Source organism: Oncorhynchus mykiss, chromosome 5, assembly GCF_013265735.2.
Source record: "Oncorhynchus mykiss isolate Arlee chromosome 5, USDA_OmykA_1.1, whole genome shotgun sequence".
Taxonomy (NCBI): domain Eukaryota; kingdom Metazoa; phylum Chordata; class Actinopteri; order Salmoniformes; family Salmonidae; genus Oncorhynchus; species Oncorhynchus mykiss.
The window spans coordinates 58,024,036-58,042,639 of record NC_048569.1 but is presented as its reverse complement, the minus strand read 5'-3'; the positions used below and the strand labels follow the sequence as shown (position 1 = coordinate 58,042,639).

At 42.1% G+C, this 18,604-nt stretch overlaps 2 protein-coding genes across 4 annotated transcripts in view; one reads left to right on the top strand and one right to left on the bottom strand.

The window, feature by feature from the left end:
- homer3b (homer scaffold protein 3b) overlaps positions 1–8,968 on the top strand; it is a 48,204-nt gene extending 39,236 nt beyond the window's left edge. For all 3 annotated transcript variants that reach the window (XM_021603496.2, XM_021603495.2, XM_021603494.2), the window contains 3 exons: positions 4,304–4,417; positions 6,607–6,687; positions 7,057–8,968. In XM_021603496.2, coding sequence (XP_021459171.2) covers positions 4,304–4,417; positions 6,607–6,687; positions 7,057–7,242 — 381 coding nt within the window. In that variant the 3' untranslated portion in view covers positions 7,243–8,968. The remainder of the gene's footprint in view (positions 1–4,303; positions 4,418–6,606; positions 6,688–7,056) is intronic.
- A 2,777-nt stretch (positions 8,969–11,745) lies between these two features.
- On the bottom strand, positions 11,746–13,879 carry LOC110524136 (ubiquitin-60S ribosomal protein L40). Its single transcript, XM_036977954.1, has 5 exons — positions 13,652–13,879; positions 13,091–13,202; positions 12,875–12,961; positions 12,338–12,440; positions 11,746–11,912 (listed from the first exon to the last, which is right to left on the bottom strand). The coding sequence occupies exons 2-5, from the start codon at positions 13,191–13,193 to the stop codon at positions 11,819–11,821; spliced, it is 387 nt and encodes a 128-aa protein (XP_036833849.1). The 5' UTR covers positions 13,194–13,202; positions 13,652–13,879; the 3' UTR covers positions 11,746–11,818.
- Positions 13,880–18,604: the final 4,725 nt, after the last annotated feature.

The window sequence follows — 18,604 nt, the reverse complement described above, 5'->3', positions numbered from 1 at the left end:
TGTCTTGTTCATTTTAAAGATGATGATACAACAATATAAATGAAAAACGTATGGTTTTTTCATTGTATTATCTAAACCAGATCTATTGTGTTATATTCTCCTACATTCAATTCACATTTACACAAACTTCCTAGTGTTTTCTTTCACATGAAATCAAGAATATGCATATCATTGGTTCTGAGCCTGAGCTACAGGTAGTTAGATTTGGGTATGTCTTTAGGCAGAAATTGAAAAAAGTAGGGGGGTTAAAGTCTTTCCAACATAATCCAGGTATAATCAGGAATTCCCCAGGGCAGCTGTCTAGGCCCCTTACTTTTTTCAATCTTTACTAATGAAATTACTTTGAGTTAAGCCAGTGTGTCTATGTATGCGGATGACTCAATGCTATACACGTCAGCTACTACAGCGACTGAAATGACTGCAACACTTAGTTACAGAATGGGTGGCACCTGGACTACTGTTCATGCCTGGGGTCAGGTGCCACAAAGAGGGACTTAGGAACATTGCAATTGTCTCGGAATAAGGCAGCACAGCTGGCCCTTGGATGTACACAGAGAGCCAACATTAATAATATGCATGTCAATCTCTCCTGGCTCGAAGTGGAGGAGAGATTGACTTTATCACTACTTGTATTTGTGAGAGGTATTGACATGTTGAAAGCACTGAGCTGTCTGTTTAAACAACTAGCACACAGCTCTGACACCCATGCATACACCACAAGACATGCCACCAGAGGTCTCTTCACAGTCCCCAAGTCCAGAACAGACTATGGGAGGCACACAGTACTACGTAGAGCCATGACTACATGGAACTCTACTATGTAGAGCCATGACCACATAAGGTAACTGATGTACACAGTAGAATCAGATTTTAAAAAACAGATTTAAATACACCTTATGGAACATCAGGGACTGTGCAGCAACACAAACATAGGCACAGACACATGCATACACACACATGACAACATACGCACTATACACACACGTACATATGGATTTTGTGTTGAAGATATGTGGTAGTGGAGTAGGGCCCCAAGGGCACGCACTTAGTGTGTTGTGAAATCTGTTATGAATGTATTGTAACGTTTTTAAAATTGTATAACTGTCTTGTTTTTGCCGGTCCCCAGGAAGAATGAGATCCATAATAAATACAATACAATCCATCAGAACCCTGCTGAAAGGTTAGTCAAAAGCAGGAATAGTCTGCAAAGGTCTGCTGAAAGGTTAGTCAAAAGCAGGAATAGTCTGCAAAGGTGCAACCGGCACAGCTTGGTTCGTTGTACCTGTCCGCTGGCTAACGAGACTGGATTTACAGCAGGCCAGAAGTAGTTACGCAAGATACGGTCTTACGTCTTGTTGACCCCAAGATGGCCTGCCATACTACCATCGTGAGCCAACCTCAGTATCTCTTGTCCAAGTGCAACTGGAACGACAATTTGAGATGCACTGGGCCAATCGTCCTGCCCAGAAGTGGCGCGAGAATGCCATGTCCTCATTAGAACACGATCTCTGTCAAAGTAACCCACACGAACTTCATCACACTCCTCCTCTGGATGTATCTCAGCAAAAAGAGGGGAGAGTGAAACATCTTTACTCTGTCTGTTCAGCAATCAGCTGCTTCCTAGACATCAACCCTTTCGTGAAGGCAATTCTTAAACTGCTCTAAGTATGGGTTTTTAAATCCTCACATCCTTGACCTCTTGAGAACCACACCACCGATCAAAAAGACATGCTTGTTCCCTTGCGAACTCAACATGCCTTTGTTATTCTGTCTTTCGTAATTTACAGAACTGTTGTCTGTATGCCTCTGGGACCAACTCATAAACCCGAAGGACAGCAGCTTTAACAGTGTAATAATCTGAACTCCGATCAAGAGATAAAGCAGTGTACTCTTTCTAGGCTTTTCCCACAAGAACACTTTGTAGGAGAAGTGACCAAATATCTATGTACATAGGGCAGCAGCCTCTAAGTTGCAGGGTTGAGTAGCCGGGTGGTAGCCACCTAGTGATGGCTATTTAACTGTCTGATGGCTTTGAGATTGATGTTTTTAAGTCTCTTGGTCCCAGCTTTGCTGCACCTGTACTGACCTCGCCTTCTGGATGATAGTGGGGTGAACAGGCCGTGGCTCGCGTGGTTGATGTCCTTGATGATATTTTTGCCCTTCCTGTGACATCTGGTGCTGTATGTGTTGGGGAGGGCAGGCAGTGTGCACCCGGTGATGTGTTGGGCCACCACCCTCTGGAGAGCCCTGCGGTTGTGGGCGGTGCAGTTGCCATACCAGGCGGTGATAAAGCCCGACAGGATGCTCTCAATTGTGCATCTGTAAAAGTTTGTGAGGGTCTTAGGGGCCAAGACTAATTTCTTCAGCCTCCTGAGGTTGCCTTTGTCACCGCACAAAGGGTGTGTGGGTGGACCATTTCAGATTGTCAGTGATGTGTACAAGCAGGCTGTTCCGTCCAAGACCAAACTCTGTTGAGGGTGCTGGATGGCCTGACTGGATGGAGTGTTTCCAGATCTACATATCTCAGTTGAATGGCATGTTCATGTTTTTGTTATCTGGCTGCATGTTCATGTTCTTGTTATCTGGCTGTATGTTCATGTTCTTGTTATCTTGCTGCATGTTCAGGTTCTTGTTATCTGCCTGCATGTTCAGGTTCTTGTTGTTTGGCTGCATGTTGTTGTTATCTGGCTGCATGTTCAGGTTCTTGTTATCTGGCTGCATGTTCAGGTTCTTGTTATTTGGCTGTATGTTCATGTTCTTGTTATCTGGCTGCATGTTCATGTTCTTGTTATCTGGCTGTATGTTCATGTTCTTGTTATCTGGCTGCATGTTCATGTTCTTGTTATCTGGCTGCATGTTCAGGTTCTTGTTATCTGGCTGCATGTTCCTGTTCTTGTTATCAGGCTGCATGTTCATATTCTTGTTATCTGGCTGCATGTTCATGTTCTTGTTATCTGGCTGCATGTCCAGGTTATTGTAATCTGGCTGCATGTTCAGGTTCTTGTTGTTTGGCTGCATGTTCTTGTTATCTGGCTGCATGTTCAGGTTATTGTTATCTGGCTGCATGTTCAGGTTATTGTTGTTTGGCTGCATGTTCAGGTTCTTGTTATCTGGCTGCATGTTCATGTTCTTGTTATCTGGCTGCATGTTCAGGTTCTTGTTGTTTGGCTGTATGTTCATGTTCTTGTTGTTTGGCTGCACACCCATCTTGTCTTTCCTTGTGCACAAACTCTAATTTCTGTTCTCATTTTGCCTTTAGTTCTACCTCTCGCAGTTGCATGTCTATGGGGTGTACTCTACCACCCGTAGGACCCTTTTCATCATCCTCCCTTTCCGGAAGAATTTCCTCATCCCACCAAATCAATATACTATAGACTAACCCTTTGACTACCACTTTCGAATCGGCATGTGCAACTTTGATGTCATAATGCTTTGCAATGACGAGCAGATTCGCCTTTTTACATTTATCTAGCATCTCCCATGTAGGGTTTTCCACAAATGCTTAAAGTTCATGTTTATTTAATTTAATAAGCCTGTGTGTTTATGCAACTTTCAAAATGATTACAACAGTCTCAGGGTGGATGTCAGTGACAGAAACTATGACAGAAGTGTATTTTGAACATTCAAATATCTGGGCACAGCAGAGCTTCTGAGTAGGTGATTAGAGCGACTACCATACACATGGGAAACAAGATCCCAGACAAGCCCCCATTTTGTTACGTTCCCCAGCAAGAAAAACAATTGTCGCTCAAACAGATAGGGGAACTAACAAAGAGTCACTGACAACCAAAACAAAACAGGTGGGGGTTTTAGGAGGGGTTCTGAAAGACACTCATGGGTGTGTTTACTGAACGTTGACGAGCAACAACAACCTAAAGACACCCACCATGAGCTTTCACTAAATTTGCCCAAGAACAGGCAAACAAAATTAAAGACAGGACGCAAAACAAAAAGTGGAGCAAAACAAAAACCGGTAAGATCAGATAAAGGATTGTTCTTTTAGAAATCAAATGAGGAGAGCCAACTAAAGGTGTTAACCCTCTACATCTCTCAAGACAACTGGAGCACTGGGCAAGCCACTCTTAAATATTACCTAGGCCAGCCCAGGTGAAACACCTTCCCACAAACGAGATGACAAACCAGCACAGATGTAGCACATACTGACTAACGAAGGGAAGCGAATCTGTGCACTCCACGTGCCAAAGTCCAAATATAAATGGAAAAAACAAATCCTGTAATAGCATGTACACTAGGATTTAAAAAGTCCTTTCTTGTTATTCTCTCCGGTGTTGTGTGTTGGCAGGTGGCAGAGCTGGAGGCTCAGAGCGGGCGGCCTGATCCCAGTGAATCGGAGACGAGGGATGAGCTGACCCAGACGTTAGAGGAGTTGGAAGCCTTGCTCAAAGCTAAAGATGAGGTGAGACCCGGGGCTCAGACACACTTTCCAGGCAGCCAGGTACTGCTAGCCTCAAAGATGCCGGTCTTCTAGGCTGTCTAGATAGCACCGTTGAAAGAAACGAGTGAGGTACAAGCTGAGGTTTTCACTTGAGAATTTCAAGAAACCGATTTTTCGAGCACTTCCCATGTGGAGATTTCCTTGGTAGATGTGCTTTGCATACTCTGAATTCCACCTCTTGTTCAAAGGAAATTGCTTTACGTACAGTACCAGTCAAATGTTTGGACACACCTGCTCATTCAAGGGTTTTTCTTTATTTTTACTATTTTCTACATTGTAGAATAATAGTGAAGACATCAAAACTATGAAATAACACATGGAATCATGTAGTAACCAAACATTTTAAACATATCAAAACATCTTATATTTGAGGTTCTTCAAAGTAGCCACCCTTTGCCTTGATGACAGCTTTGCACAGTCTTGGCATTCTCTCAACCAGCTTCATGAGGTCACCTGGAATGCATTTCAATTAACAGGTGTGCCTTGTTAAAAGTGAATTTGTGGAATTTCATCCCTTAATGCATTTGAGGCAATCAGTTGGGTTGTGACAGGGTAGGGGTGGTATACAAAAGATAGCCCTATTTGGTAAAAGACCAAGTCCATATTATGGCAAGAACAGCTCAAATAAGCAAAGAGAAATGACAGTCCATCATTACTTTAAGACATGAAGGTCAGTCAATCCGGAAAATGTCAAGAACTTTGAAAGTTTCTTCAAGTGCAGTCACAAAAACCATCAAGCGCTATGATGAAACTGGCTCTCATGAGGCCCGCCACAGGAATGGAAGACCCAGAGTTACCTCTGCTGCAGAGGATATGTTAGAGTTAACTGCACCTCAGATTGCAGCCCAACTAAATGATTCACAAAGTTCAAGTAACAGACACATCTCAACATCAACTGTTCAGAGATTGCGTGAATTAGGCCTTCATGGTCGAATTGCTGCAAAGAAACCACTACTTAAGGACACCAATGAGATGAAGATACTTGCTTGGGCCAAGAAACACGAGCAATGGACATTAGACCGGTGGAAATCTGTCCTTTGGTCTGAAGTACAAATTTGAGATTTTTGGTTCCAACCTCCTTGTCCTTGTGAGACGCAGAGTAGATGAACAGATGATATCCCTATGTGTGGTTCCCACCGTGAAGCATGGAGGAGGTGTGATGGTGCTTTGCTGGTGACACTGTCTGATTTTATTTAGAATTCAAAACACACTTAACCAGCATGGCTTCCACAGCATTCTGCTGCGATACGCCATCCCATCTGGTTTGGGCTTAGTGGGACTATCATTTGTTTTTCAACAGGATGAATGACCCAACACACCTCCAGGCTGTGTAACGGCTATTTGATAGAGAAGGAGAGTGATGGATTGCTGCATCAGATGACCTGGCCTCCACAATCACCCGACCACTACCCAAATTAGATGGTTTGGGATGAGTTGGACCGCAGAGTGAAGTAAAAGCAACCAACAAGTGTTCAGCATATGTGGGAACTCCTTCAAGAGTGCTGGTTGAGAGAATGCCAAGAGTGTGCAAAGCTGTCATCAAGGCAAAGGGTGGCTACTTTGAATAATTTAAAATATAAGTTTTTGAATACTACATGATTCCATATGTGTTATTTCATAGTGTTGATGTCTTCACTATAGAAAATAGTAAACATTAAGAAACCCTTGTGTGAGTAGGTGTGTCCAAACTTTTGACTGTTATGTAGGAAATGAAGTGAAGTGTCTTAATAGGGCATTAGGCCACTTTATTAATGGTCCTTGGTATATATTATACAAGTGTCTGGAACTATTGGAGGGATGTGACACCATTCTTTTACAAGAAATTCCATAATTTGGTATTTTGTTGATGGTGGTGTAAAACTCTGTCTCGGGCGCCGCTCCAAACTCTCCCTTAAGTGTTCAATTGGGTTGAGATCTGGTAACTGAGACTGCCATGTCATATGGTTTACATTGTTTTCATGCTCATAAAACCATTCAATGACCATTCGTGCCCTGTGGATGGGGGCATTGTGGTCCTGTGGTAGCCAAAATAATGGTGAACTGGGCCTACCCAGCATATTTATACATGATGGGATGTTTAGTGCTTAGGAATTGCTCAGGAACCACACATGTGGAAGCACCTGCTTTCAATATACTTTGTCTTTTTTTAGGAAATCCACAATCTACAGAGCAAGAATTCAGATATTCCTGATTTAGAGAAAGAGAGGGAAGAGGCGGTTCAGAGACTTCAGGTGAGTTTTAGGAATTGGGGCAGAACATGCATTTTTGGCTTTTCAAAACTATACTGAAGACTAGTGATTCTCAGCCAGGGGGTCAGGCACCGCTTGGGGGTCTCTGAGAGTTTTCAAAGGGTCTGAAAAATTGCAGGGGGGAAATCTAAAGATATGACAGTGGGAGAATCTCAATTACATACTCCTCGCATCCTCTCTACTGGCCGCCTCCTCAAAATCCATTGCAGATGGTCAGAGTGGAGGGACCTCTGGCATTCTCATCCAATGAGTTTTGATAAGGAGACGAGTAGAGAGTATGCGAGGAGTATGCAATTGAGATCTTTAACATGAATATATCCGAAGTCCTCTGTCACCTTGTGGACCTTCTAGGATCTGGAGACACGGAATGCAGAACTTGAGCAACGGGTGGAGAAAGCCGAGCAGACTCTGGCTTCCTCTCTGGAGGAGCGGGATAGGGCGGAGAGTGAGGTTCAGCGGGTCATCGACGTCCTGGATGTCAAGATCTACGACCTGAATGACCTACGACAGAGCTTGGCCAAGCTCATCGACAAATAGAGCAACGCGATGACAGGATGGTAGAGGGCGGTGGACAAGGACGGAAAGGAAGCTAGCTCTTTTGGAACAATGTTTGCTTAAGCACATTATTACAGAGGTTAAGAGTAGAACCGTGGATCCACCCATTGCAGCGGTACATTGCTCCTACCCACCACCTTGAAAATAACAATCTAATATTTTTTCTTCGTCGCTGTGAGAATTGTTGAGTCGACGTTTACACCATTTATCTCAATGTTTTGTTGGGTTATGATTCAGTCAACCTGCTATTATAGAAGTTATCTTGAACTTTTAAAAGTAGTTGAATTGAATCTGGGCTTGTACTTAAAAATGTAGTTGCCAAATTATTGTTTCCGTTTGTCAGTATTAACAATTAATAATAATTTACTTCTGTTGTTTTATGTATTGTATTACATTAACAGATAACATAATTATTTGATCATCCTACAGAAATGTTGCTGCGGAGGGTTTATCACCAAGGGTACTCAATGACAAAACTTAATGAGCTCAGTGAAGAACCTTGCCAAGTACAGTAATGTGAGTTATGCGCATTACCCAATGTGCAACCTTTTACAAATAGATTTAAAAGCACAAGTAGTGTTATTAGTAAAGATGTACTGTACTTGATTCAATGCAAAAGCTAACCTGGTATCTCTACTTTCACTGATGCACACCATCGAGATTCTCTTCTGACCTAGGCATTGAGGCATTTTTTCATGGTATTATTTAGGTACAAATAAGGTTAAATCAGTGTTGAATTAGCAATACAGTTTTTTGACAAGCACTCTGTAGGTAATGTAATCTCACCTTGTTCATGTAGACAAACTGCAATTCTGTTGAACAATGACCACATTTACATACATTTCGGTTTGTAGCTCATATCCTGCTTAAGGTCTTATTCGGGATAAGCTGTTTACATGCACCTTTGATATCCCGCTCACAAGTATCCATGTGACTAAATAGTATATTCCTAATTTAAGTTCATATGGGTTAAATGGAAAAGTAACTGAAATGTGGACACTGACTGTCGGCCTATAACCTCTCACATGTAGAGTAATATAACATTAACTACTGCAGAATAATGCATTTCTTACTGTAAAATGGTACAACAAATGTTAATTTGTCTCGGGAACAGGAGTGGAGAAATATTTTTTTCTTTCAGCATCTATTGAGAAAATGTGAATACGTGTGTAACATGTTATATTTGACACTGTTTTGCAAGCAGACAGTAGTTCAACCACACAAAATATGCACCTGAGATGAACTGAAGTCTTATCAGAAGTGTTTTCCATGGTTTTCTCAGCTTTTCATTTAACCTTAACTAGTCAAATTTATGAAATTTGGACATTTTCCACAGGAACAATTCTTCTACTGATTTGGAGTTATTGTGTTTTCTCCCAGGTCCCAAAACGAAACAGACAACTTTACTGGTAATTAGATTACTAATGCATTCATCTGGTAAGCATTACTTGATTTTGTCTTCTAGGGCATCAAGTTATTACGAAAGAGAAGCTGCATGTACAGTGCATTCGGAAAGTATTCAGACCCCTTGACTTTTCCCACATTTTGTTATATTATTCTCAAATTGATCAAATTATTTTTTATCCCCTCATCATTCTACACACAATACCTCATAATGACAATTTTTGGGGTGCAAATTTATTACAAATAAAAAAACGGCTATCACATTTTAAAGTATTCAGACCCTGTACTCAGTACTTTGCTGAAGCGCCTTTTGTATTGACTACAGCATTGAGTCTTCTTGGGTATGACGCTACAAGCTTGGCACACCTGTATTTGGGAAGTTTCTCCCATTCTGCTCTGCAGATCCTCTCAAGCTCTATCAGGTTGGGAGTCCTTTAGGAGCCTTTTGGCAAATTTCAAGTGGGCTGTCATGTACCTTTTTACTGAGCAGTGGCTTCCGTCTGGCCACTATATCATAAAAGTCTGATTGGTGGAGTGCTGCAGAAATAGTTGTCCTTCTGTAAGGCTCTCCCATCTCCGGGGGGGGGGGGGGGATAATTTAATCAATTTTAGAATAAGGCCGTAACGTAACAATGTGGAAAAGGGGAAGGTGACTGAATACTTTCCGAATGCACTGTATCGAACTATAGTTGACAAACAAACGGTCTTCCAAATGTTGGAAATTATAAGCAGAAACATATCTAAATTAGGGGTGAAAGTAGCCTAAGTCAGTAAGCTATACAGTCCAGTAGCCTACGGAGGATCAGAAAAACAAATTATTATAGTGGATGGAACTGCGCATGTAGCCAACTTTTTGAAGTGATTTGTTTGAGAATCAGAGGAAAACATCACAGCACCCATGATATGCAAAACTGAGCCCGCACAGACCTCGAAAAACAGTAGGCCTAAACGGGATAAGATGTTTACATACCACGGTATCCCGTCTATGATCAGAATATCCCAGGCTCCCAGCATCTCCGTGCTAGAGGTGTCACTACAGACCCTGGTTCGATTCTAGGCGGTATCACAACTGGCCGTGATTGGGAGTCCCATAGGGCAGCGCACAATTGGCCCAGCGTCGTCCGGCCATCATTGTAAATAAGAATTTGTTCTTAACTGACTTGCCTAGTTAAAGGTTTTTAAAAAACGTGTTTCTCAAAACCGGAATATACGATTTTTCGGGTTATTGTATGTGTTTTATATATGCGTCAACTCAAAAACAAAATACTTGAGTTTCCCAAAAAATTATGGGATATTGGTATGCATGTAAACGTGGTCTCTGCTGTCCCTACCTAAAAGTGTGACTGTCATCCAAGAATTTATCAGGAAGTGCAACCTGCTCTGTGTACTTCTTGATGCCTAGAAGTACACAGAGGAGGGGGGGGGCGGCATGGTCGTTTTCCTAGCCCATCTCCAACCTTCTGGAGAAGACTTGACAGAAAATGTGATCATCCCACTGGAGTGATGATACAAAATGCAGTACCAAAGATGCACTTTTCTTACCCACATAACTGGATGAAGCACAACTGACTGGAAAAATATATATTGGAATGCCTGTGGAATTATTCTGTAATTAAAATGTGTAGGGTCTGTAGTGTTCTCTTACTCTTAATACACTTGACAACCACTAATACTTCAAATACCTCAGCGACCTACTTTGAACTCCAAGTGTCTGAGCACTTTCAAATACAATGATTATCCTTGTAATCACATTGGACTGGTGGTTTATATTTGTTGCATTATTTAACAAGGATACATTTTTCCTGTATTAAAACAGGGCCTTAATCACACTTGCCTGATTTGACTTTACTTTCTGCATAGGAGGAACCCATGTTTATAATAAATGGAAGTTACAATGTGCAAGTATTTGTATACAATTCAACATTAAACTTAGCTAAAACATTTGTTTTGATGAATTGCAGTAGCCAGTTAACTACAGACCTCTGTTTAAAATGTTGACTGACACTGAGGCACATCAGTCATTGAGATGTATGAATTTTCCTTAGCTTTGAACACAAGCTCTGCTTTACAATGTCATACAATCCTGTGTACTGCAATTTCCTATTCACCTCTTTTACATGACTATCTAGTAAATTAGTTGTTGGTTGAGTACAAGTGCATCAAGCACAAACATGGTTGGCCCTGTCAGAAATCTTGCTTGCCAACTAATGCGCAGTTACTTTGATTCCCACCTTTCGTTCATAATCATGGGGGAATGCTTATCAGCTGTTGAACACACAATCTCGAACAATTTTATTCAAGTGTGCAGCAAATACTGAACAGAAAAACACAATATGTAAAGTGTATTGGTCCCAGAAATGCCACTAAAATGAGCAGTTGCCACAAATGTCTCAAGTTGGAGTGTGCTGACTGTAGTAATGTCCAGAACATTTAATTTATTTACCATAAGCCACTGATGTTTTAAAGAATTTGGTAGTACATCCAATCTGCCTCAACCGCAGACCACGTAACCACGCCAGCCCTGGACCTCCACACCCGGCTTCTTCACCTGCGGGATTGTTTGAGACCTACCACCCGGACTGCTGATGAAACAGGAGTATTTGTGTTTGAAATAAAGCCCTTGTGGAGAAAACTATTGATTGGCTGGGCCAGTCTCCCAAGTGTGTAGGCCTATGCCCAGTTATGTGAAAACCACAAACCCTAATGAATTTATTTTAACTGGTTTATTTTGTGTAGATTAAAAGCCAAAAATCGACATTTTAAACTGGAATTTAAAGCTAAATTGTAAAAAAAAAGCTATAACCATTTTTCGAATTCCCAAATTGCCTGATATTTCAAACACGTACGTGAATACAGACGGCAATTGTGCGTTTGTCAGCTTCATTTGGGGCTGGTTCAATGTCACACACAAGTATGTACACAAGTCACCTTGAATTGTCTGGATATTTTATTTGTTTTAATGTTTTTTTGAGCTGTCCATGCCCTCTTGAAAGCCTGACTATCAAACAAATTCAGACTGTCCTTTAGTTCTTTCTCGAAGACCCTTCAATTGTGGATTAACTTTAAATCAAGGCCAGGCAATGTCATTTAAAAAAAATGTTTATTTTACAGAACAGTTCTGCATATGTCCCACAGAAAACACCAAGCAAACAGTTTACTTCAGCTTCTTCTTGGGGCGCAGGTTGCTGGTGTGTCCACACTTCTTCTTGCGGCAGTTGACAGCACGAGGATGGAGGCGAGCGTAGCACCTGCAGCACAAAAAGGCTCAGAACTGTCCAGAGTGTGTAGTCCAGCGGTGTAAGCCACTGCCAGCTAGCGCTCCAATTGATTAATTTGAACTAAAACATTATACTGATTAGCTACCCAATCTTTTCAGACGTATGAAATCTGAATTTGTGTGGGATATGGTTGACGTAAAACAATGGAATTAACTGGTCCATTGTCCAGTCAACCATTCAAGGGGACACTCACATCAACGGGACTTAAGTTTTTGTACACGGCAACATTACTGCAGTTGCTGAATGTTGCATTTCCATCAACTCAATCTCAAATGTGCATTTAGGTTTCTTAACGTTAAATTTAAACTAAAAATAAAGGGTGAGTTTAAAGAAACGCGCCAACCTTAATTATTTTGTAAAAACAGTTGTTCTTGACCGCCATTAACTTGACTTACTTGCGGCAGATCATTTTGTCGCAGTTGTACTTCTGGGCCAGCTGTCTCAGAGATGGCTCAATGATGCCTCCACGCAGACGCAGCACAAGATGCAGGGTGGACTCTGGAGGGGAACAAACATAGTACTTTTGTACACTTTTAGCCAGTAGTTGTGAAACTAGCATGCACAAATCAAAAGTGGTCCCCAAAAATGTTGTACTACAGCACATCATTATGCGCCCTCTTGTTCTGCTGTGCATGCATCTTGCTAGCTGTCACTCAAATGGCAGGGGCTAAAGCGCATTGGCTGAAAATAATTGTTAGGGGGCTGTCCCCAGTGGGAGAAAATAGCACAAAGCTTCCAGAAAGAAACTGTGGCTATCTTAGGTAAAACAGTAATTCTGCATGTATGAACTACACTGACACATCCAGCCTGAAGCAGGTTTTAAATAAATTATAGCCCCAAAGTGTGTCTTTAAAAGCACCTGTACCTTTTCGCATAGGGCTAACTCATAACTTTGAGCAGCATTACATGCTCTCATTAAATCATTATCTTACCTTTCTGGATGTTGTAGTCTGACAAGGTACGACCATCTTCAAGCTGTTTTCCAGCAAAGATCAGACGCTGCTGGTCAGGAGGAATACCTGAGAATAAAAATATAATTGATATGACCCACTAATGAAATCACTCATGCACAGTGCTAGTATCAAAGTGTAAAATCCACCTCCCAGCCATTCAGTATGACAAATGAGCTACAATGAAACGTAAAATACCTTCCTTATCCTGGATCTTGGCCTTGACATTTTCAATAGTATCGCTGGGCTCAACCTCAAGGGTGATGGTTTTCCCCGTCAACGTCTTCACAAAGATCTGCATCTTGGCAGGCTGTTGGGAGAAAAATTGGTGCGAGTTGGTGGCAAGTTAACAAGCTTCTAAAAGAGAAATCCGTTAACTAGCAGTCTGCTACTCCCTGGCACCAAGAATGGAAATCCACAAACAATGCTATGGGAGTCCACAACTCAGTCATCAACGAGTATTAATGTTTTTGGAGGACAATAGTGAACACGCTAGCTATCCCATCGGCAATAAGAATGAGCAGCTGACTTAATAGTTAGCCATCAACTGCGGTCCAGCCAGTGCTAATAGTAAGGCCTCTGCCACATGCGGGAGCTCGTATTTCAATACTCATATTTACACATCTAACATGTGATAACCAAACGGCTACTGAGACACGTATATGGTAGCGAACGGACACTGTTGTATTTCTATAACGTTATAAATGCGTATTCTAGTCAATTTCACCAAAATTGGTATGAACTATAATGTGAACCCACCCGGCCGCTAGCTGAGCCTCAACGAAAAGAGTCTGTACAAGGCGGAAGTTATATTACATCACATCCTCTTCTGCTTCGCACCAGCTTTTAATTTTTTTTTTTTTGCACAAATCTGTTTGATTAATCCTGACTTTACTAACAGCAAAATGTGGGGAAAGTTATCGTCAGGGTCATATAAAGTTGCAATATACTACTGGTATCACTAAATTGTATCCTCAAACGAACACAAACGATCAGTCGCTTGGAACAGGTGTTAGATAGTTGCATTTTACTGCCACCCTCTGGTGTGACTGAGTAAACTTCTCTGATGAGGTCATTTATATTACCATACCTGTCTCAAGTGTGTATTATTTAAGAATTTATTTGACTATATAATGTACAGTATGTATGAATGGCCCTAACGAGACCTTGAAGACTACCTTCCAGACGGACTTCAACTCCTTCACCACCCTTCCCAAGAAAGGAACCATCGCTTGCCCCACCCCTGGCCAGGTCGAGCACAAAGACCTGGGTCGGATCAAGGAGTATCTGACGGAAGCGGTCAAGTGCTATGCCCACCACCCATGAATCCCACTCACCCGCACCCCTGCCTGGACCAAACTGTGCACCAACTTCCAGATGTATGAAGACCGAGGCAGGTTAACTTCCTCACCACCCAGATAGAGGGCTTCCAGAACCTGGCCTCATCCCACACCAGCCGCATCCGGCCAGTCATGGCCATCAAGAAGAATCAAATGGAGGAGAAGCTTCTCGAGACCACTCATAAAGCCATGTTCACCCCATACATTGTCAAGGCCAAGGTCAAACACCTAGGTCAGTGGCTCTGTCAAATCTAGATCATCACGTTGTATATGCATATATACTATATCTATGACGTCCTTCTCACATTTGTGGATTATTTGTCACTCAAATGGAAGCATTGCAGAACGGGGCAAACATTGGTTTTGGATGAACCTTTATGCAAGGCCTACCCCAGGCATAAGCGGTGACAAAGCGGTGACACTTACTATTGAGTGTAAGAATACACCAGGTGGAGTTTCCTGTGGCTATTTTAGCGTCTACATTTTTGCTGGGGAAAACGCAACCAATTTTTTTAAGATGCATGCCAGCAAAGCCACTACACAACATTTTATTAGGCATATGTGGTCTAACACGGAAGGAAAATACAATCACGAGGATCCATTTTTATAGACAACATATTGCCGCACAGACAGTGCATTGTGCAAACAAAACAACCCTCACCATATCAACTGGAATTACATGGGTCTATTACTAAACTTTTTGTTGAAAAAAAATATTTGAATGGGAAGAGGCAACCATGGTTACAGACCCAACAACATTACATAGTGAAGAAAAGCACATGGGCTACTAACAGCTTACTACACACCATATGTTTATTATTACTTTCTTAGCTACTGTATACATATCTCCCTGGCATATTACATAATTTATGCAGCAGTATACAATACATATTTTATGACTCACTGTTGTTGTGCTGTGCTCACTTGAATGTGGCGGCGCGATCCTGTAATGTAGATGATGGGAGTCAGGAAGCAGGTGCATTGGAGAGTTTAATAGAACATGAACAATAAACAATACAAAAACAGGAGCAGCGTCAGGACATGGAAACAGAGTCAATAATGCCTAAGTCTTGAACTCACTGAAGTCTGAGACTACCCAGTTCCAAGTTGTTTTCGATGCGGCAGAAGTCATGTTTATTTAACTAGGTAAGTCAGTTATGAACAAATTCTTATTTACAATGACTGCCTATCCTGGCCAAACCCTAACGACGCTGGGCCAATTGCGCGCCGCCCTATGGGACTCCCAATCACGCCCGGTTGTCATACAGCTCAGGATCAAACCAGGGTCTGTAGTGACGCTTCTAGCATTGAGATGCAGTGCCTTAGACCGCTGCGCCACTCGGGAGCATGTATTCAACCTTTTCTGGCCCATGTATTGTGTGTGAATGTTAATATTTTTAAGCTGGGAAAAGAGACCCTTTCAGACAGATGTTTTAAACCCTTAAACCCAGACTTGGACCACACACCTTCTCCACGGAATAACAGGCAGGGGAAGCAAAATAGCGATTGCTTTGCGGCGCTTGCAGTAACTAACAAAAACTAATATGATAATACAGTGGGGCAAAAAAGTATTTAGTCAGCAACCAATTGTGCAAGTTCTCCCACTTAAAAAGATGAGAGAGGCCTGTAATTTTCATCATAGGTACACTTCAACTATGACAGACAAAATGAGATTGTTTTTCTCCAGAAAATCACATTGTAGGGTTTTTAATGCATTTATTTGCAAATTATGGTGGAAAATAAGTATTATTTAGGGAAATATAATATTATTTCTAACAAAGCTATCTAAACTCAGCAAAAAAAGAAACGTCCCTTTTACAGGACCCTGTCTTTCAAAGATAATTCGTAAAAATCCAAATAACTTCACAGATCTTCATTGTAAAGGGTTTAAACACTGTTTGCCTTGTTTGTTCAATGAACCATAAACAATCAATGAACATGCACCTGTGGAACGGTCGTTAAGACACTAACAGCTTACAGACGGTAGGCAATTAAGGTCACAGTTATGAAAACTTAGGACACTAAAGAGGCCTTTCTACTGACTCTGAAAAACACCAAAAGAAAGATGCCCAGGGTCCCTGCTCATCTGTGTGAACGTGCCTTAGGCATGCTGCAAGGAGGCATGAGGACCTCAGATGTGGCCAGGGCAATATATTAAAATGTCCATCCTGTGAGACACCTAAGACAGCGCTACAGGGATGGACAGCTGATCAACCTCGCAGTGGCAGACCATGTGTAACAACACCTGCACACGATCGGTACACCCGAACATCACACCTGCGGGACAGGTACAGGATGGCAACAACAACTGCTCGAGTTACACCAGAAACGCACAATCCCTCCATCAGTGCTCAGACTGTCCGCAATAGGCTGAGAGAGGCTGGACTGAAGGCTTGTAGGCCTGTTGTTAGGCAGGTCCTCACCAGACATCACCGGAACAACGTTGTCTATGAGCACAAACCCATCATCGCTGGACCAGACAGGACTGGCAAAAAGTGCTCTTCACTGACGAGTTGCTGTTGTGTCTCACCAGGGGTGAAGGTCGGATTTGCGTTTATCATCGATGGAATGAGTGTTACACCAAGGCCTGTACTCTGGAGCGGGATCGATTTGGAGGTGGAGGGTCCGTCATGGTCTGGGGCGGTGTGCCACAGCATCATCGGACTGAGCTTGTTGTCATTGCAGGCAATCTCAACGCTGTGCGCTGTCATCAAGTCAAAGGGTGGCTACTTCGAAGAATCTCATATATAAAATAGATTTTTGATTTGTTTTTGGTTACCACATAATTCCATACGTGTTATTTCATAGTTTTGACATCGTCACTGTTATTCTACAATGTAGAAAATGGTACAAATAAATTAAAATCCCTGGAATGAGGAGGTGTGTCCAAACCTTTGACTTTAACTACATCTCAGGATGTTGTGTATCCCTGGCAATAATCAGAACGCATGCAAACATAACAGATTTGAAAACATCAGCAGGTTGTCCAAAAAAGGGGTCTCTTGGCACAACTTATGGGTTAAATTGAGCATAGGGACTGGGTAAGCAAAGGGACACATTTATAGCACTTTGTACTTAAAAACAAAAGGCCCTGGTGTAATCTCATATCCCAGCGATAATGCCTTGCATTACGCCTGGGTAGAAAACCCTTTAATTGAGGCGTAGAGGGGGGCGAACCCAACCGAGGAAGGCATTTTTCATCATTTTAACTTGACTAATCACATAAATGCGAGGTGTCTTCAAAATACTACGCATACAGCGCATTCGGAAAGTATTCAGACCCCTTGACTTATTCCACATTTTGTTACGCTACAGCCTTATTCTAAAATGGATTACATAATTTTTCCCCTCATCAATCTTTACACAATACCCCATAATGACAAAGCAAAAACAGGTTTGTAGAAATTTTAGCAAATGTATTACAAATAAAAAAATGAAATACCCTGTTTACATAAGTATTCAGACCCTTTGCTATGAAACTCGAAATTGAGCTCGGGTGCATCCTGTTTCCATTGATCATCCTTGAAATGTTTCTTGAATGGAGTTCACCTGTGGTAAATTCAATTAATTGGACATTATTTGGAAAGGCACACACCTGTCTATATAAGGTCCCACAGTTGACTGTGCATGTCAGAGGGAAAAAACAAGCCATGATGTTGAAGGAATTGTCCGTAGAGCTCAGAGAAAGGATTGTGTCAAGGCACAGATCTTGGAAAGGGTACCAAACATTTCTTCAGCAATGAAGGTCCCCAAGAACACAGTGGCCTCCATCCTTCTTAAATGGAAGAAGTTTGGAAGCACCAAGACTCTTTCTAGAGCTAGCCGCCCGGCCAAACTGAGCAAACGGGGGAGAAGGGCCTTGCTCAGGGAGGTGACCAAAAACCCGATGGTCACTCTGACAGAGGTCCAGAATTTATCTGGCACCATCCCTAAGGTGAAGCATGATGGTGGCAGCATCATGCTGTGTGGATGTTTTTCAACGGCAGGTTTTTGACTAAAACCTGCTTCAGACTGGGACGAAGGTTCACCTTCCAACAGGACAACGACCCTAAGCACACAGCCAAGACAACGCAGGAGTGGCTTCGGAACAATTCTCTAAATGGCCTTGTGTGGCCCAGCCAGAGCCTGGACTTCAACTCGATTGAACATCTCTGGAGAGACCTGAAAATAGCTGTGCAGCGACGCTCCCCATCCAACCTGACAGAGCATGAGAGGATCTGCAGAGCAGAATGGGAGAAATTCCCCAAATGCAGGTGTGCCAAGCTTGTAGTATCATACCCAAGAAGACTCGAGGCTGTAATCACTGCCAAAGGTGATTCAACAAAGTACTGTTTAAAGGATCTGAATACTTATGTAAATGAAATATTTCCAT